At 53.9% G+C, this 20,388-nt stretch overlaps 1 protein-coding gene across 1 annotated transcript in view; it reads right to left on the bottom strand.

The window, feature by feature from the left end:
* Positions 1-20,388, bottom strand: part of WHRN (whirlin) — a 48,833-nt gene that overhangs the window by 1,338 nt on the left and 27,107 nt on the right. The window contains exons 4-12 of the mRNA XM_030507416.1: positions 13,340-13,542; positions 12,857-12,893; positions 11,476-11,688; positions 10,737-10,949; positions 4,458-4,529; positions 3,942-4,131; positions 3,533-3,907; positions 1,430-1,608; positions 295-417 (exon numbers count right to left, since the gene is read on the bottom strand). Of these exons, the coding sequence (XP_030363276.1) occupies positions 295-417; positions 1,430-1,608; positions 3,533-3,907; positions 3,942-4,131; positions 4,458-4,529; positions 10,737-10,949; positions 11,476-11,688; positions 12,857-12,893; positions 13,340-13,542 (1,605 nt within the window). The remainder of the gene's footprint in view (positions 1-294; positions 418-1,429; positions 1,609-3,532; positions 3,908-3,941; positions 4,132-4,457; positions 4,530-10,736; positions 10,950-11,475; positions 11,689-12,856; positions 12,894-13,339; positions 13,543-20,388) is intronic.

The raw sequence follows: 20,388 nt of genomic DNA, 5'->3' as shown, positions 1-20,388 counted from the left end.
ATGGAGATGAGGAACAATTCCTTCCCCAAAGGGTGCTCAGGCATTGGAACAGGCTGCCCAGGGCAGTGCTGGAGTCACCGTCCCTGCAAGTGTTCACACCCCGTGTAGCCGAGGCCCTCAGTGCCATGGGTTAGTGGCGGCCTTGGCAGTGCTGGGGAACGGGTGGACTTGATGATCTTGAAGGTCTTTTCCAACCTGGTGGATTCCATGGCTCTATTCTCCAGCCCTGGCTGAAGGGCTTTCCCGAGGCTGCCCAGGAGGAGAGAGATGGATGGGATGTGCAGTGGGTCCTACCTGGATGGTGACGATGCGGGGCAGCGGCTGCCGTGTGTTCGCTCCCCCCTCGATGGCGATGCCCAGGGTCGGAGCACTCTTGGACACACGGATCAGGCAAGACGTGGGCTCCAGCAGCCCCGGCTGGGGAAAGATGGGCAGTGCTGCTGAGGGGCACCAGGACCCACAGCGGGCAGGGGATGGGGTGGGGATGGGATGGAGCACTCTGAATCCCCAGGATGGCCCTGGCAGGGGATGAGGATGGAATGGAGCATCTCCAATCCTCAGGGGGTAGGGATGGGATGGGGATGAGATGGAGCATCCCCTATCTCCAGGATGGCCCTGGCAGGGGATGGGGATGGGATAGAGCACCCCAAATCCCCAGGATGGCCCTAGCCGTGGGTGGGATGTGGATGGAATGGGGATGGGTTGGGGATGGGATGGATCATCTCCAATCCCAGGGATGGCCCTAGCAGGGGGTGGGATGTGGATGGAATGGGGATGGGGCATCTCCAGTCCCTGGGATGCCCCTGGCAGGGGATGGGATGGGTACGGAGCTTTCCATCCCAGGGATGGGGCAGTTTTCCCCATGGCCACTCCCAGTACTCCCACGTGCCCTTGCTAGCACCCCATAGGTATCCCCATCCCTTCCCTTCCTGCCCAGGGTCACCCCATGACAAGCAGGGTCACCCCAAGGCAGGCTTCCACAGGAGAGGGACAGACACACGGCCTGCAGTTGCTCTGTGACTCCCGACATTCCATGTGCAGGTCCAGAAGGGCTTGGGGAGCAGCAGAGCTGCTCTGACCACCCTCAACCTCGGCACCAGCAGGAACCCTCCAATTTACTGCTGATAGCTGATGCCACCTCCCCTTCTGCACAACAGGGCACCTCACTCGTGACAATGGGGATGCTCCGCAGAGCCACGAACTCTGCCATGTCCCAAGCAGCTTCTTGCTGGAGTGAGGAAGGATTTACCCAGGATGGAGTGGATCAGCCCCACAGTGCCCCCCTCCTGGCTCCCTTCCCCATGGCTCATGAAACAAGGGGACAAAGAACCCACGGAAGCACAAAAGAGGGGATGCTGCCTATGGCAGGGGCAGCCCCGGTGCCCACCTCCCACCACCAGCAGCAGCATCCATGGGCACCCATCCTCACCGGCTTGGAGGCTCCTTCTGCCGCCCCATTGCTGCTCCGGGCCTCCTGGAGGCTTCGGCTTTTCCCAGAGATCAGCTGCCGGCCCTTGTCCCGGCCGCTCAGCTCCACCTCACCGATGTCCACCCCACTGTCCTCGCTCAGTGTCTGCCCACTGTCCGAGAGCTGTGACAGCGTGGAAGCTGTGGGACACCAGGGATGTTAGGGGTTACATCCCAGAGCTGGGACATCCCACCTGCTCCCAGCACTGGGCAGGGCCCCTGGGATTTGACCTGGACTTTGGAGTGAGGTTCCCAAGCGGACACCTCCAGAAGAGACTGAAGGAAAGTTGGGGCTGTTGAGCCTGGAGAAGAGAAGCTGCGTGGAGACCTCAGAGCAGCTTCCAGTGTCTCAAGGGGGTACAAGGATGCTGGGGAGGGACCTTCATCAGGGACTGGAGTGATAGGACAAGGGGGGATGGGTTCAAACTGAAACAGGGGAAGTTCAGGTTAGGTATAAGGCAGAAGCTCTTCCCTGTGAGGGTGCTGAGGCGCTGGCACAGGGTGCCCAGAGAAGCTGTGGCTGCCCCATCCCTGGCAGTGTTCAAGGCCAGGTTGGACACAGGGGCTTGGAGCAACCTGCTCTAGTGGAAGGTGTCCCTGCCCGTGGCAGGGGGTTGGAACTGGATGAGCTTTAAGGTCCCTTCCAACCCAAACCAGGCTGGGATTCTATGGTAACAGCAGTGCTGTGCCCAGGGAGTGTCAAGGAACAAGGGGCCTCAAGGATCCAACCCAGGTCCAGGATCCAACCCAAATCCTGAAATGGCATGGAATGAGCAGGTGATGAGTTTAGAGATCCTGCTGGAGGCAGGTTTGAGGTGGCCCATGCTCCACACCAGGGTTTGGGAGGAGATGGGGACAGACCCGAGCAAAGGGGAGCTGCCAAGTAGGAGCTTTCTCTTCTCTGAGGATGAAGAGTGTGGGTGCAGATCAAGATGAGCATCAGGAAACATGGTCTGACAGCACTGCACAGAGGGCTGCGGGTCCGGGACATCTCCTGGGGCTTGGCGGAGTTGGAGTGACACTGCTGACACCCTTCGGGCAGAATCCGACCCCGCTCAGTGTCAGAGCAGGGCCCCCAGCCCCATCTATAACCTCGACACGAATGAACTAACTGCAGTGGGAGGACGGTGCCACAGGATGGCGACAATGCCACTCGCACCGCGCCCCCGGGCATGGACGTGAACGGGACATTCCCGGGGTACCCGCAGCCCTCAGCGGAGGCAGAGCCCATCCTCCCGGGAACGGGGGCCAGGACCGGCCTGTCCTGAAGATGCTGCGAGGGCTGGAGCAGCTCTGCTCTGGAGCCAGGCTGAGAGAGCTGGGCTGGGGCAGCCTGGAGAAGAGAAGGCTCCTGAAGGGGAGACCTTAGAGCAGCTCCAGTGCCTAAAGGGGCTCCAGGAAACCTGGAGAGGGGCTTTGGACAAGGGCCTGGAGGGACAGGACATGGGGAATGGCTTTAACCTGCCAGAGGGGAGATTGAGATGAGCTCTTAGGCAGAAGCTCTTCCCTGTGAGGGTGCTGAGGCGCTGGCACAGGGTGCCCAGAGAAGCTGTGGCTGCCCCATCCCTGGCAGTGTTCAAGGCCAGGTTGGACACAGGGGCTTGGAGCAACCTGCTCTAGTGGAAGGTGTCCCTGCCCGTGGCAGGGGGTGGGAGCTGGATGAGCTTTAAGGTCTCTTCCAACACAAACCAGGCTGGGAGTCTGTGATTCTACAAGCTGTTTCCTGAATGGAAGCTCATCTATGACAAAGAGCAAACCAAAGAACAGGGCATGCCAGCACCGATCCAGGCTCTGAGGCTTTCCCCCCATCCTACTGACGAGGAGTTTGGACCAAAATGGGCATGTTTTCCCCTATAGCTCTTCACCACCATGTGCTGAAAGCCCACATTCCCACTGGGAATGGGGAAACCGTGCAACCAAGCCTCACACTCCAGCAGTCTGATGCAGGTTTTATCCTTCAACCCCTTCCCCTAGTTCCTGCCCTTTAGATCTGTCACTTCTATCTTGAGGACCACCCCAGAGAGGGTTTATTTTGTCACCCCACAGCTGACAATGTGTCACCCACCTCTGGCCTGGGGCAAGGGCCTCACTTCATTGACGTCGGGCTCGCTGTTGGGTTGGTGCACCTCCACCATGATGAAGTGCTGGTTGGCCACAGCCTGGGGGCTGCCCTTGTCTGGAGGAGGGGGTGCTGGGTGGGATGGAGGAGGCGGTGGCGATGGGGAAGGGGGGCTCTGAAGCCCACCGGATGCAGGAGCCTCCAGGGACAGGCTATTCAACCTGGTTGGGGACTGGACCCTGGGGAAGGGCCCGATGGGCTGCTGGCTGACCAAGGAGAGCTGAGCATCCATCTGCCTCCTGGAGCCGTGCAGGGCTGGGGAGATGGTGGCATAGATGGGGCTTGGGGCTGACTCCTCGGTGGATGTGGTGGCCGTGGAGGTGATGCTGACCGTGTCCTTCTCGGGGTGGCTGGGGGGGGGGGGTGGGGTGCCGGGGGGCCATGAAGAAGAGGCCTGACTGGGAGGACTCGGAGGAAGGGCGCTTGGGCTTGTCCTTCCCTGGGGTCCTGTGCTGGGCAGAGGAGGGGGCCAGCATCTGCGGGGCTGAAGGAGGAGGTGGAGGCTTGAAGTTGGGTGGTTCATCTGGGAAGGAGGAGAGATCATCCTGCCAAAGCAAGGACACAGTGTTTAGGACACTTCCCCAGACTCAGAGCCTTCTCATGGTGACGATGGCAAAATGAGCTGACTTTCATAGAAACACCTTCCTGACCTTATTGACAAGAAGAACATAACTGACAAATGAGGATGATTAGAGGACAAACTACCCAACTTTTGCTCTACACAGATGCTATCCAGCCAGAATCCTTCCAAACCAGTCTGATTAACTTGTTTCAGTGACATCAATGAGGCGTTGATTAAGCAAAGAGCTACAGAAGCTGAGGCAAACCTCAGCATCACCAGTTCAGCTCCATCTCCCATGTGGTGTCTTACCAGGGAGACATCTGGCAGGGTGTTGATGCTGCTTTGGTGGCCATCTCCACCTCCCTCCAACTCTGATGTGTTCTGAGAGAGAAAAGAAGGAAGAGAAAACCAAGTTAGAGCAGCAAGGAGCACCCAGCACAGCGCCAGCATGATGGGGAACATGCAGAGTGCTCACCCAAACCCCCCCATGCAAGGCCAGTCTTTTACCCAAAGGGTTCTGTTTCCTTGGAGGTTCCCTGCAGACCCACACATTATATCAGCAAAGCAACTGTGTTGGGAAACAAAGCAAAGCAGCTTTGTTGGGATACAGGCTCTCCCAAGCTAAAAAGCGTGCTCAAAGCATGCTGTGAACCTGCAGTGGAGGAGTGTGCTCCTCTTAATCCAAACCTCAGCTCCTCCTGGTTGGTTTGGACCCAGCAGGTTCAATACCTGCATCTTTCCTGAGAGAAGGGCAAGAGACAAGTGCAAAACCTCCCTCCCTTGCAAACCTGAGCAGTGAGATGCAAACAGAACCTGCTTTCCCTTTATGAGTCTAAACAGCAATAGGAAATGTCCCAACATGGCTCCAAAGCCATCACAGCTCCAGCAATCAAGGTGGGCTATGGGAATCTGTCAGTCTGTCTGTGCAGGGGCAGTTGTCAACAGGATGGACCCAAGGAGAGGATGTGGATGTGGTCAAGCAGAGCAAACAGGCACCTTGGCTAAGTAACAGCAGGGATGGGAGAGCACGGGGCGTGCAGCCAGTGCTGAACCCAGCTAGTCATGGCTTTAGCCCAGAGCCAGGCTCTGCTGCTGGCTTTGCCATCCCCAGCTCCATCTGGTTCCCCTGCAAGGCCCTGGAAGAGCAAATCCACGCTCAGCATCCTTCTCCCAGAGCAATTCCCAATCCGGAGTGGTGCTGCACCAGTGCTGCATGGAAAGGATGTACATCATTCCTGTCATGTTCCCAGGGCTGTTTGCTTGCTGGTGCTGGAATGGGCAGGGTACAGTTTGTTTTTAACTGGGTGTTATTTACTGCAGGGTAAACAAGCGATTAGCTGAAATGCTGCTGCAGCTGCATCCCCCCATCTGCTGGAGGCTGCTGCTGTGCTGTGAGATGTCAGCATCCCAGAATAGACACGGGAGGCAATTCAGAGCATTAGAGAAGCAGCAAAAACATTGATGGGAAGTACTTTTAGCTCCCTGGCTTCAGAGAGAGCCCTAGAGAATGAGAACTGAAAGAAATGGCTTGTTCAGAGAGTGACAGGTAAACTATGAACTTGGGAAAACACTCCTTCCGCTGGCACGGGCTGATTCCATCCATTAATCCAATGTAAAGGCAGGCGGGTTCTGAAAGAGGAACATCCCCAAACTCCTCCCTGGGTCACTGACCATGCAGCCAGCCAGGGCAGGAAATGGGTTTGGCTGAAAGATCAGGCTCCAGCCAGGCCTGACATGCTAGAACTGGGCAAATCCAAGCGCTGGGATGAAGGACAAGGCGTTACCCTGTGTGTGAGGCTGGAGCGAGAGGCTGGTGGGGCTATTTCAGAAGCAACCTGCCTTCATATTGATTAAAATGACCATGAACTGCTCTGGGCTGTGCGCACATTAGGAACAGGACTTCAGATTTGATTGGAGTGATGGTGAATTTAAAGGCTTGAGTGCCATCGGGACATCAAGGAGCAGAGATCACAGAATCCCAGACTGGTTTGGGTTGAAGAGAGCTTAAAGCTCATCCAGCTTCAACCCCCTGCCACGGGCAGGGACACCTTCCACTAGAGCAGGTTGCTCCAAGCCCCTGTGTCCAACCTGGCCTTGAACACTGCCAGGGATGGGGCAGCCACAGCTTCTCTGGGCACCCTGTGCCAGCGCCTCAGCACCCTCACAGGGAAGAATGCCTAAAACCAGAGCCATCACCCCAGATGTGCCACTGAACTCTGCGCCCATCACCAGGACATGAAGCCCATCCCAGAGCACATCACATGCTGTGCCTCAGCCCTGGCTCTGTGGTCCCTCAGACCCAGGGACACTAACGCTGAACTGTGCCAGCAGGAGATTCTCCTCTCCCCAAGGTGACGACTCTGGGGGCAAAAGCAATTAACCAGAAACTGCTCTGGGCTATGAAGTGTAATGGCTTTTAAGCTGAGCACATTTGCTTTCAGGAATTGGCTATTTTAAGACAGCTTTCTTGGATTTCCCTTGAAAGCCCCATTGGAGCTATGGTGCTACTGCTCTGAGAAATGAGTATTTACTGAGGAGGCTGCTCCCTCCTACCGACCCTGCTTCTTTACCCAACCTGTTTTCTTAGTTTCTTACGGAAACTGGAGGCAGATGAGGCTCTTCCAGCCCCTCGGATGGAAAACTTTGGCCCTTCCTATCCTGGAGCCCAGGGCAGGAGCGATGGAGCTGGAAAGCATCTTTCTTTCAGAGCATCTTTCATTCAGCCAGCCAGTTTCCATTCACTGATTAAGCGATGGAGGAACTCCCACCTCCCTGGGGAATACAACCCAACTTTTAATTAACCTCACAGCTCCAAATGAGTCCCTTATTTTCCAGTTACTGCTACTGAGACTTTTGCAGAGCGACTCAGCCTGACTCCTGTAGAGTTTAGTTTTGAACAACAGTGCCATTGTAAGCCCAGCTTCCCTCCACTCTCCCCTTCCCTCTCCCACCCCAGAATGGATCCACAGGGCTGGAGGAGCCCCAGAGCCCTTTCCCTGCCCCAGCCTGAGCACAGACCTGGGGGCTCTGAGGGTGATGATGACACCCATGTGGTGGCTTCACCCTGTCTCTAACCTCCTTGTCTGAGAGGATCATGCCAAGCACATGAGAACCCTCCACATGGGATGTCTGTGCCTGTCCTGGAGGGGTCAGAGGACACCAGGAGCTGGAGCAGCAACAACAGGAGACATTGGTGAGGAAGATGTCCCCTCTTCTTCTGCTCTTGTTCTGCTCTCCCTATGCGGACACAGAGCTCATCTGCCAAAGAGGCTGTGGACTCTTGTGCTTGAGATTCACTGTCCAGAGAGAGGAACAGCTCAGTGTCAGCCTCTCCTTACTTATACTTTTTGCAGAACAGAGACCAAAGACAGACCACAGACAGACAGGGGTTTAGCAACAAAACTGGGTTACCTCATGGGGCCCATCCTGCAGCTTCAGGGAGCTGGAAGCAAGTCAGAGCCTGTGGGATCAGGCCCTGGGAGGAGAAGGCACCTTCAGATGGCAACATCTTTGCTAGGGGTAATCCTAACAATGAGGGCTGGGCAGGAGGCAGTGCCAAAGGAAATGCTGCCTGGCCTGTGGGCAATTACAAACTCACCCTGCTGTCATCAGACAAGTTGCATCTGATCATTGCTGCTACAATTCACTTCTGCTTTGCAGGACTCATCTTGAGAGCCAAGACTTACAAGAGGTGATGGGGACAGACAGACCAACATCCATTATCTATGGATGGCCCCACCAAACACAGCTTTGTCTCATTTCCCAGTGTCCTCAAGCACTGGGACAAGTCAACATCACTTGTCACATGGCAGGTTCTGATGAGCCTCACACTGGTTATTTGTGACACCATTTCACCCCCTGACCCACAGAGAGCTGACAGGACGGGAAGCCTGGTTTAGTGTCACTGCCTTTGGTCACGAAGGCAAAGAACTCTGTGTACCACGATGCAGGGTGCCTCTGATGAACCCCATCTGGGAACACTACAGCATCCCCTTCCAGAGCAGTGCTGTTTCCAGAGGGATGCGGCTCTGGGGCCAGAGCTCCTCTCCCAGAGCAGTACCACCAGCTCCCACCTCCACCTCCCTGCGTGTCCTCAACCCACTGACCCCTGTGATTTCCTCCCAGATGAGGATGAGGGAACACACTACACCATGGAGCACAAACCGGCAGCTATTCTCAACCTCCTCCCAACCAAGAGCACTGCTATGACAGAAAGACTTCTGAGGCTCTCCCCACATCCATGTGTAGCCTCTCTAAAGCCTGTGTGAGGATTTCTCCAAGGCTAAACATGCACAGCACGAGTACACCAACCCCTCCTGCACTGCAGCACAGGTTCCTGCAGACCCAAAGCTCATAAGGAAAATTCTCCCCTATCCTTGAGGATGAATGGGGCTTGGAGCAACCTGCTCTAGAGGAAGGTGTCCCTGCCCGTGGCAGGGGGCTGGGACTGGGTGAGCTTTAAGGTCCCTTCCAAGCCAAACCAGTCTGGGATTCTATGAGTGACAGGATGTGACCACCTACTGGTATTTAGGCAGGGTGCCCATACGGCAAGACAGCAGAGCAGCAGGTAGAGGCAGGCAGCAACAGGAGGGACAGTCTGGGGTCCACCAACACTGCTGGTCCTAAAAGCCCATCCTTGAGCTGCCAGTGACACACAGGGCTCCAGTGCAAGCAGAACACTGGGTCTGGCTCAAGGCTGAGTCTTGGCTGCTCTGCAGCATCAAGGCCTAAAGCTATGCTGGAGCAAAGGGACTGGAATGGCTCAACAGGGCTAAGGGGATGAATGGAGGCACTGTTCATGTGGCTGTTGACATGCTGGTCCCTGCACAGCCTGTTCCCTGCCTCCCTCCCAACACCCATCCACACACACACTCATCCCCTCTGCTATGGCAACCGCAGCACTCAGCAGCCCCTACCTCCATCAGGTCTATTAGCCACAAGAGCCGCTCCTGGGGACGTGATGGGGGAAAAGCAGATTGAAACAAGCACAAAAGCAAAAAACACCATCAGGGGGGTGCAGGACAAGTGAGGGAGACAAGCAAACCCCAGCACAAGGCATCCCTCCTCCCTCCAAACCCATCCTGCAGGATCCACATCCAGCCGCAGCCAGTGCTGGGGAAGGAGAGCAGCAAGAGCTCAGGGCAGAAGAAATAGTTTGGGAGCTCTGCCCCTGTTCTCTCTCCTGCTAGCTGAGATAAGCATCCACCTACCATGAGCTGGTGCTCTCTGCTTGGCACTTGTTCCAGCAGCAGTGGTGAGAACCTTCTCATGTGTTAGCATTCCCAACAGCCCAGGCAGAGCTTGGAGCAGGGTATGCTTTCACACCCATGGAAAGAGGTGCCCCACTGCCAGGGAGGACTTGTAGTGTGACCAAGGGACACATGTTCTTGAAGGAAGCTCTTACAGCAGGGTACACACTGTCTTCTCTATGCCAGAACAGTACCCCAGTCTCCACCCCTGACCTCAGGGCTCGTGTGCCAGGTAGGGCTGGACCACGGCTCACACACCAGGTCAAGCAGCCAAGCTTGGTGTCATGGAGCAGGAGGGAGAGCATGGCACACCTGAGGGAAGTGGTACAGCCCCAGGGATGGGGATGGCATGAGAGCAGAGGGTCACACTCAACTCACAAGTCCTGGCAGACCTGCGTTGGTTTTCTGTGCTTCAGAAAGGTTTTCCCAGCAGAGAAAAACTTGCTTTGTTTCTCTGGATCCAGAAAGCATCTCACTGTAATCCATTATGAACAGAGCACATGGCTTTTGTGAAGTCAATGGGACAAAAGCCCAGCTCTGATGCTCTGAAGCTCTCCAAGGCCTCTTGGGATGCTGGACTGACCCGTGCAGGCAGGGACAGCCCAGGAATGCCCTCAACTCCCACCCTGCCTGCACCTTCTGCACCACATTCCCACTCTCCCTGGCCATGGGCTGGTTTCCTTGTACCCAACCAGCAGAAAGCCCCTTGTCACCCGTTCTTTTTAGGAAGGTTTTCATTTCTAAGGTTGCTGATGCATTTATGGTGAAAGGCATTTGATGGGCAGGAGATTAACGTGCCTGTGCACTTGGAGGTGATTACAGGAACCTAGTTAAGAGGGTGCGTGCAGTGAAGGGCTGGTAGGGAGATGTGGGAGAGCTGCCACTCAATGCTGGAGAGTGGGAAGGGGCTTGCCCAGGCCACCGAGCTCCCTGCTGGGATGCAGAGCAGGCAGCAAACGCCTTTAAGGAGGTGATTCAGACACCAGAGCTGGTGAATAGCAGCAGGCTCAGCAGGGGCAAGACACTGAGATCCCTGTGTGGATGCACCTTGCATAGCACAGGGGACAAAGTGACAGCACCAGGTCAAGCCCCCATGCAGAGGATAGTCACATCTCAGTGTCAGGAGCATGGAGATACCAAGCGCATGTCACGGCACCATCTTATGCACCTACAAATCACACTATTGCACCCAGATAAGCTCTGGGGAATCCACCAGCGAAGGAATCCCTCATTTCTCCTGCGGGTGAAATGCCTTTATAGCACTCCAGGGATACGAAGTGCTTGTAGGGCTGCCAGGAGCAGGCATGGAAAGCAAAAGAACCAGCCAGGAAGGACTCACCCGGGCTGAGCTGACAGTGGTGGCAGTGAAGTGGCTGCTGGAGGAGGAGACGGTGTCGCTGTAGGACATCATGGAGTAGGAGTCGGTGGCAATGGTGGGCCCTGAGGGCTGACGCGCCTTCATGGACTCTATCTCCCTCTTCAGCACCAGGTTGTCAAAGCGGTCGAGATCTTGCGGGGAGATGACACCCCGCACCTCCGAAAGCAGCGAGAACTGCACCAGGAGACACACAGCAAAGACACACTGGAGCACGACCACCCTCCTGGGAGGTGAAGACCCCCCCTCCCACACTGTCCAACAGTGGTAATGGGATGTACTGGCAGGTAACAGAGCCTTTGGTGAGGAACTGGAACAGGCTGCCCCAGGAAGTTGTGAATGCCCCATCCCTGGCAGTGTTCAAGGCCAGGTTGGACACAGGGGCTTGGAGCAACCTGCTCTAGTGGAAGGTGTCCCTGCCCGTGGCAGGGGGTTGGAACTGGAGGAGCTTTAAGGTCCCTTCCAACACAACACAACCCATTCCATGTAATGCACGAGGAGGTTTGGTCCTAAACTTTACCAGAAGCTCATCTGCCACTGAATACCAGCCTCTATCCCCCATAGTGTCCTACATCTGGATTTTGTTTTCCACCCTCACCGTTGTCCCTGAGCAGATAACCTTGGAGACTTATCTGCTGTGCCAATGGCTCTGCTCAGTCCACCAGGTACAAGGAACCATCCCTGACCATGGAGTGGGCCTCACCTTAGCGTGTGTGTTGAGTAGTTCGAAGAGCGCCATGACCAGAGCATCCACGGAGATGTGGCCTTCCTTGTACTCATCGAGGTAGTAGCCCATGGTGGCCCGCTCCTGCTCGTTGAGGAGATGCCGTGCCTGCTCCTCCAGCATGACACGGGTCTGGTTCACCATGGTGCTCAGTGTCACCTGCGAGCCGGCCAGGCCCCGATAGAACATGGGCTGCGGGAGACAGAGGAGAGGCTTTGGCTTGGGATGCCAAGGAATTGCCTGAAAGGAGGGAAGCAGAGACAGCTGGGCTGCACAAGAACTGCCCCTCGCTCTGGGCTCTGCTGCCAGCCCTATCCCAGCATTACAGGCTGCTGCTCTCACCCAGCTACCTGTGCCAAAGGGGGGCTGGAAGGGGAATGCTTCCAAAATGACCAGAGGGAGGTGTCCACCAGGGTTCACCAGCATGGCTGCTCACTCAGTGTCATGACTTGTCTATGTAACTCCAGAGCCAGTTTACACAGAATAACCAAAGCAGCTTCCAGGCTCTGCTCACGAGCTGTCCCTTGGCCAGCTCTTGATTTAATAGCAAGCTATATTCCCTTCCTGGCAAGGCTGGGAAAATGGGGCCACAAGGAAAGGCAAGCTTCCCAGCTTGTGGAAAAGGCACATTTGCCCCTGCTGCAAGGTTAAAGCAGAGCCTGATGATGAAGGAGCTACTGGCAACCAAGGGAGTCCAGGGAGAGACAAGCCTGGCTGCAGATGAAAGGCTTTTCTCTTGGAGAGGGGTTTCCAAGAGGAGGTCCTTGCTGCTCCCCTCCCAGGCAGTGCTGGCACAGTCCACAGAGGGATATGGAGCCAGACAAGACCCTGACTATCCCGGAGACACTGCAAGGAGTGAACATGTTTTGCATGGAACAACACGGAGCTGTTATCAGTGAGAGCCACCTGTGAAACCTCGCTGCTTCATTTCCATTTCAAAGACAGGAGCTTTGCAAGGAGGTGTTGAGAGAAGACATGCTGGCACTGCAGCTCTGCTTCCAGGTGGGAAAGATCCCAGGAGCTGGCAGGGCCCAGAGGCAGCCACCGTGCAGAAGGCATCACGGTCACCTCTGTGGGGTGGAGGGGTCCTTGCCTGTCAATGTGATCATTCCCAGGCTGGAGGCACCAGACATGCTGCAGACCCACCAGTGGCACAGGAGAGGGGGTACGTCATGTCACTGCTTGTAGAAACACAGCTGGCAACATGAGGTGGGGAGGAGAAAGGCTTGAGCCAGTTAAACATCACAGGACTAGCATCCCTTTTAAACCAGGAGCACAAATCCCTCCCTCTTATGGAAAATAGGGGACAATGATGGTGATTTCTTTTCCCAAGGCACCAGGAAGGACTTGTATCTCTTACCCTGGCTGTCACCTCCGCAGCACGGTCACCCACTGCCCTGCGAGGAGGGAGAAGAGCAGTTAGCACCGAGCATCCCGTGCCCATCACTCACTGCCTCAAGCCTGCCTCCAGACCTGTGATGTTCCCTCCTGTGCCTGTAAGGGAACAGGGAAGGGGCAGCAGCGTGCTCCCCAGCCCTGATCCACCTTCCAGGCCAGAGATGCTGTCTTCTAAACCCCAGATATGGGGGCCACATGCCTGAGAACCCACAATGCTCCCCCGGACAGGTTGCCCATGCACGTTGCAGTGCATCAGGCTGCCACCATTCCGGGTACTGGAGCTCCACAGTTCTGTGTACATCCCGGGTACTGGAGCTCCACAATATTCAGTACATTCCAGGTACTGAAGCTCCACATCCCCCCTGGGTGACTGCGTCAATCATACAGCAACTCTAAGTTGATAGATCTACACGACAAACCTGCGTGGGGTGCACCAAGCACGTACCCTGCTGAGGTGACGAGGGTGTCCCCAACCTGGGAGCTCGCTATCCACCTTGTCTCATCCACGGTGGTGCGGGCATGGGGCAGCCTCCCGATGTCCTTCACCGTCATGATGAGGTGGCGGGAAGACTTCAGCAGCTTCACGGCCTCGTCGTGAGGGATGCTCAGGAAGCTCCTGCCGTTCACCTCTAGGATCTGGTCTCCAACCTGCGGAGTCAGGATGGAGTGAGGCTGCCATGGCCCGGGGGCTTTCCTGGTAGGAATACACCTTCAGATCCCACCAGGGAGGAGCTGCTCAGTCCATCCCCTCTCAAACTGGGGACACAGCAATTGGGGGGATCAATGAGGGAGATGGGCCAAGCGCTGGTGGCTGGAGACCAAGCACTCAAGCTGACCAGCTCTGAAGGACCAGAGAAGCCTGGAGGAGCCTGTTAAGGATCCCAAGTCAGACCAGTCTGCCCAGTTTCCCCCATTAACTAGATCTACAGACCAGTTTGGTTATAACAGCCCCCAGAGACTATCTCGCCCTCCAGCCCCAACCCCTCCTGCTGATGTGGGAGGCCAGGAACCATCTGTGGAAGCCCCAAACACAGATCTCTGTGTGCCAGAAGGAGGGTTCGACTCGAGTGTCTCACCTCAGTCTTCAAGACATACTGTAGGAGCCGAGACAGCTGGATTTCATCTCTCCTCTCCTCCTATTTCCTTCCCAGCTGCTCCCAAGAGCTTTCATGTTGTGGTGGGGCCTTTGCTGTCACTAGTCGCTTCCCTGACAGCCTGGCCATGTTCAGGACACAGCACTCATACAGCACAACATGTTCTCTTCTCCTCTGTTTCTAGGGCTCTCAGTGCCACCCCTCCTCACTCCCGTATCACAATTCACCCTGCTTCTGATAAGCCACCTCTTTGAAGCTGCTCTTTCATATCTTTGCTCAACCACAGGCTCTGTTCAGCTCTGTCAAAACCGTCTTATTTCCTTTAAGCTGCAGTGCAAACAGAATGAGACATCTGTTAAATAACTCACGTCCCTCTTGGAGGAGGAGACGAGAGGGAATGGAGAGAATTTCTAAGTTTAATATAACAACATGGAGAGTCAACATGATCCTTTCCATTCAGTCCATCTCATTCTGTCACTGGGTTAAGGAAGGCCCAGAAAGCCAGGATTAATTCTCTTGCTCCAGGGAGAAGGCAAGTCTCTGTGGTGGCTGTGACTCTGCTGTCATCACATTTTCCCCCGTGCTACCCAGAACTTTGCTGGGGCGAAAGTGAACATCAGGAGTACCACCAGCAACAATCAGGTCAGCAGAAAGCACCAGGGATGCACTGAGTGCCCATGGCAGGGGGGCTGGAAACAGATGATCTTATGGTCCTTTCCAACCCAAACCATTCTATGATTCTATGACTGCTCCAGCAGTAGGTAGTGTTCTGACGCTGGCTGGCATGGAGTTAATTTTCTTCCTAGTGGCTGGTGCAGTGCTGTGTTGTGGCTTTAGTCTGAGAGTAATGCTGATAACACACTGATGTTTAACTGTTGCTTAGCAGTGCTTTCCCTGATCAAGCACTGTTCAGTCTCTCATGCTCTGCCAGTGAGGAGGGGCTCGAGAAGCCAGGAGGGAGCAGAGACAGGACAGCTGAACTGAACTAGCTGAAGGCATATTCCATACCACAGCGTGCCATGCTCAGCGTATAAACCACAGGCAGGGACACCTTCCGCTAGAGCACGTTGCTCCAAGCCCCTGTGTCCAACCTGGCCTTGAACACTGCCAGGGATGGGGCAGCCACAGCTTCTCTGGGCACCCTGTGCCAGCGCCTCAGCACCCTCACAGGGAAGAGCTTCTGCCTAAGAGCTCATCTCAATCTTCCCTCTGGCAGGTTAAAGCCATTCCCCTTGTCCTGTCCCTCCAGGCCCTTGTCCAAAGCCCCTCTCCAGGTTTCCTGGAGCCCCTTTAGGCACTGGAGCTGCTCTAAGGTCTCCCCTTCAGGAGCCTTCTCTTCTCCAGGCTGCCCCAGCCCAGCTCTCTCAGCCTGGCTCCAGAGCAGAGCTGCTCCAGCTCTGTAGTACTCAGTTGCTGGCTGGGGTTAAACCATGACAGAGTGAAGCTGGTCCAAGGAGGCAGCAGCAAATGCAGAAACCACAGAACAGCCCCTGCATTGGACATCACCCCTGTTTTATGCTATGCTTTGTTTTATGTGTGCTGAAGCCCACAAGAGCACAGGGCCAGGGCTTGCCCCAGCTGCTCTCCAGGCACAGCACTGCCACACACAGGCAACTTGCACACTGTGTGCACATCCCCACTCGATTTCTGCTAGCCTTTGGCATCCAGATGGTTAATCCAATAACCCTCAAGGTTTCCAGGCCAACAGGACCCTGTCAAGGCATCCGCTGCTCTCACTTTGTCTTCCTGGGACAACATTTTGCTTACACTGGTGCACCCAGTGAAGGGTTGATGGGAACAGAGGGTAGAGTGGCCGTAACACAGTGCTGGCAGAACCCCACCATGGCTTCTCCAGCATCCCCCTGACGACATCCTCAACAGAGGGAGCACAAGAATGGGGATGAAAAGAGAGAGAGAAACCCTGCTGCTTGGGCCAGAAGAGACCCCTGATCACAACTATGGATGTCATGAGGTCTGTGGTGTGACAAGACACTGTTCAGACCACCCAAGAGGATCTATGAGAAATCAAATACCAAACGTCTAGAAACTGGGGAAGAAAGCCCTCAGATGCCTGCAGCAGCAGTGTGAGTGAGCCCAGGAGCAAGTCAAGCTCTACCAGCAACACTAAACTGGGTGAGTTCAGGCTAGAGGTGTCAGAAGGGCCTGGTAAAGGTGCTTTAAAAACCAGGCAGCACTTTGCCACTGGCCAAGATGTGAGTGATTCCTCTTCAAGTGATTCCTCTTCAATTGATTCTTCAAGATGCCTCTTGAAGGACCAGAGAGGGCACAGGAGAAGACTATAACCAACACCTCATAGACCACTTTGCTGAGGGTGAAGCTGTGAGAATAACAAGTAAGCCTGCAACAGAAACACGTGATAGGAGACCATGGTAAGAAACATGTCAAGAATAGCTCCAAAACGAGTGTAATGGCAATATCCAAGTGAATGAGTGACCTTGCTGTGAGTGCATGCCTTGGTTACCTCTCTGCCTGCCCAGTAAGGAGATGCAGAGAGAAGAGTTCTACAGAAGGGAAACAAAAGTGATTAGTAGCAGATGAAGGTACCTGTGAAAGGACAGATTGAATAGATTAGGCCTGTTAAATTTAGAGAGGAGATAATGTGTGTGGAGCTCGATGCAGCTATATAAGGTAACACTGGCAATAATGAGAAGGAGAGAAGGGTTCCTGTTTACCCTTCCCTCTGATGAAAGGACAGAGGATGCTCAGTGAGGCTGGAAGGATGCTCTGAGTGGTGCTGATAGCAGAAAAGGACCTGGAGCAAGAACTGCATGGAATCATTCAGCTTGGAAAAGACCTTTAAAGCTCATTGAGACCAGGCGCAGCTCAGATGCAGCACAGGTCTGTTCTGCATTCAGCTTTGTCACCTCAAGGACATTTGCCTCACTCCCCTGGGGCCAGTTCCTTCCTCTGTGACACACAGAGGGACTGGTGACAGCAAGGGCTGTTGCAGCACAGGGGAGTCCTGTCCCTACCAGCACCACTGTCAGGATCCCTGGGTTTTGTCCTCCTGTGGCTCAGCTGGTGCCTTCCGCTCGCTGTCTTCACAACCACTGTTAACGGGGCAGCAGCACAGCTGATAAGGCAAAGGAGATGATGAGATAAGAGAGAAACCCATGGTTCTATAGGCAGGCAAGAAGGGAGCCAAATCTTTCAAGCTGGGCTGATGCAAGCCTGCAGCTCAAAGGAAGAGGTTGCACATGACAGTCACATTGCAACAGCCACTGCAAGCCCTGCTGTTGGCACAGGCTGCACCATCTTCTGCTTTGGCTCCTGTAACACATTCATAGCAGCAGGTCCTGCAGATAGAACCTCCTGCTCCTGGCTGGCCTTCCCTCCCCTGACATTCCCTGTGGAAGGATGAGGCCACCACTGGGCGCAGGTCAGGACCAGAGGACGGCGGTGGCCCTTTGCACCAGAGCACAGAGCTGTGTGAGGGTGGGATGCTCACACTCACCCCAGCAGGCTGCGGAGCACAGATCAGTTGCCAAAACCATACACTACGAATGTGAAACCTCCCTGGTTTGAAAGAAAGGCAGCCTGGAGCCAACCTCCCCTCTGGGAACCAGTGCAAAGAGAGCCAAAGGCAGCCTGAGCTGATAACAGAGACCAAGCCACGGGAAGGAGGAAGAGAGGGAGCCCAGGGAAAGGCAAGTGACACAAATGACCACATCCCAATTATCAGACTCCACAAACACCTCATCTTCCCTTCGAGCTCTGTCAGCTCTAAGCTGACAATCTGAAAATTGCTGAGCATCAACATAACAGGGAAGAGAAATTACAGAAGTGACTCAACTGCCAAGAGAAACACACATTGAGTGTAATAAGCATCATTTCTCAGGTCTTTCTGATTCACTGGGCAACTCACTGGAGTGGATTTTGCTGCTCAAATGAGTAGCATCAGGCTCACTGCAGCATCAAACAGTGAAAATCCAAATCTGATTCGATAGTGTTACTGTAATTATGAATCTTTAACAATTTTCCAGATTAGGGATTAAAATGTCATTATTTATTTTGTTCAAGTTATACAGATTTAACAGCCTTCCTTTAGTTTCTCCTTTCAAGAGAGGTCCAAAAGGAACCTGACAAGCCACAACAGGGAGACCAGAGGGGCCCTGGACAAGCTACTTCATCTGTATCTGTCCTTCATGACTCCTCAACATTAACTCCAAGCCCTTCGTGGCTCCGTGGTCTCCTGTGCTCAGCACAGTGCCCAGCACAAGACCACCTCTATCTGGTACTGCCAGAGTATTAACAGCAGGTGGGATCAACCAGCCATAATATACTCAGATACATTTGAGCATCTCGTGTGAGAGGGAAAAAAAAGACTTTGCAGAAAGAACTGCTGGTGAAGGGCAGATAAGGGAGTCGCTGGGCAGCAGCAATGCTGCAAATCAGCCTATCTTGATGAGAGGATCCTATTGGAGCTAGAAAGGATTGGTTTTGCTAATTAACATAGATAATAATTACTCCTCCTCCCCCCTCCCCAAGTCAAGGACAATTGGGAAGGTAACACAAAACTGCAAGACGCAAAAGAACCATCTATGAAAGCAAATGTTGACTCTGGCACATTATTTGCTGTAGGCACATTCCTGTCCCTGAGCACCCAGCTCCTGACGGAAATCTAACATAAGAGATGGAGAAATTGCCTACCCAGGTCCATGCCTGGATTGGATATTAGGAACAATTCCTTCCCCAAAGGGTGCTCAGGCATTGGAACAGGCTGCCCAGGGCAGTGCTGGAGTCACCGTCCCTGCAAGTGTTCACACACCGTGTAGCCGAGGCCCTCAGTGCCATGGGTTAGTGGTGGCCTTGGCAGTGCTGGGGAACAGTTGGACTTGATGAGCTTAAAGGTCTTTTCCAATCTAGATTCTATGATTCTATGCAGCAGGGTCAGAGTTAGCCCTAGGACCTGTTTTTGAGTCGGGATGTGCAAAATGAGCATTGTTGGGCTTTATTGTGCCTTCCTTCAGCAGCAGGGAGAACCTTCTCTTCAGAAAATATCCAAGAAAGGACAAGGAACAGCATTACCTCTGAAAATGGGATTATTCTCATTTCCTAAAGAAAAATCTACCCTGAAAGGCAAAGGCTGAACATGACATGTGAAAGGTGGCAGAGAAGAACCAGAGATCAGAAATAACACACCTCAATGACAGGCTCGGCTCCTTCTCTTACTGGGGACAGAGAGAAAAGGAGGTGCAATCAAGAGAAACGTAATGGGCTCAAGGCAAGGGCTGTGAGCACCTAAAGTCTCTTAAAACTAATCAGACTTGGCTCTGGGAGGAATTCCGTCACACAAAAAAGCAGGTGAGAGCTTTTCAACATGAATTAATGCTAAATGACACCAAATTGAGCTGGGAATAACAGGGCTAATGGGATGCTAAATGGTTTGGCACTAGCACTAGTCTTATTAAATGCTACTAATGTGCTAGGAGAGAGGCTAAATTACTTGTGGATACTACTGAAGTGGAAGGAGTCTCCCTTTAGCACAAGGAAATACCAAAAGTAGACCTTAAGACATTCAAACTACGGGCAAGAAAAAGTGTGATTTGATTTGGAAATGTCCAAATTAAGACTTGCAGAAAAACAAAGAGGTTATAATCAGCTTCCCCAGGAGGGAAACGGGTTGGGGCAGATGATCCACATCCAATGAAGCCAATACAGCCTGTTGGAAGGATCCTTATCTGGGAGCAAGGCAAGGGAACAGTGGATTCAGTGCTGTCTGAAACATGTTCTTCTCCCCAAACCTTGCAATACAACATGTGGAACAAAGCAGATCCAAACTGGAAATGGAAGCATACAAGCAGAGCAGGCTGTTTCCTGGGGCAGGCGGTGGTTTGTGCTGCCCTCCCAGAAGAGGAGCCATTTAAGCACCGCCTGTCCCCATAAGGGTGACATGGTTTGAAGGACCACTCCACACTGCCTCCAGGCTCCATCTGCGCACCACAACCACGCACATCCTCGCTGAATTTCTCCCTATTCAGCTTATTTCCCAGACTCGAGGCAGCCACGAGGCTTTTTATAGCTTTCTGTCTACGTGCAGACCTCTAAAGACGAGCCGCTTTTCAAGAGGCAGCTTTGTGACTAAAACCAATGACGTAAAATCATTCACCTCTTCCTATTTACAATCTCTCTTTTACTCACTCATGTGTATATATGGGTATAAAATTGATTGTGGTGGCCTCTTTTTACCCCAGCCTTTGTGCTGCGATCTCAATATTGAGTTGTTTGCTCAAAGCAAGCTACCTGAAATCTGCTATTTCTGACGTAAAGGTCAAGAAGAGGAAAAATTGGCTTAAAGACCCACATCCTGACAAAACAGACCTCCAAAATGAATGAAGGAGGAAGAAATGGGGATGAGCAGAACAAGCTCAGCTCCTGC

Source organism: Strigops habroptila, chromosome 15 (assembly GCF_004027225.2).
Source record: "Strigops habroptila isolate Jane chromosome 15, bStrHab1.2.pri, whole genome shotgun sequence".
Classification (NCBI taxonomy): Eukaryota; Metazoa; Chordata; class Aves; order Psittaciformes; family Psittacidae; genus Strigops; species Strigops habroptila.
The sequence above is the reverse complement of the archived record's forward strand: the minus strand, read 5'-3'. Positions and strand labels throughout refer to the sequence as shown.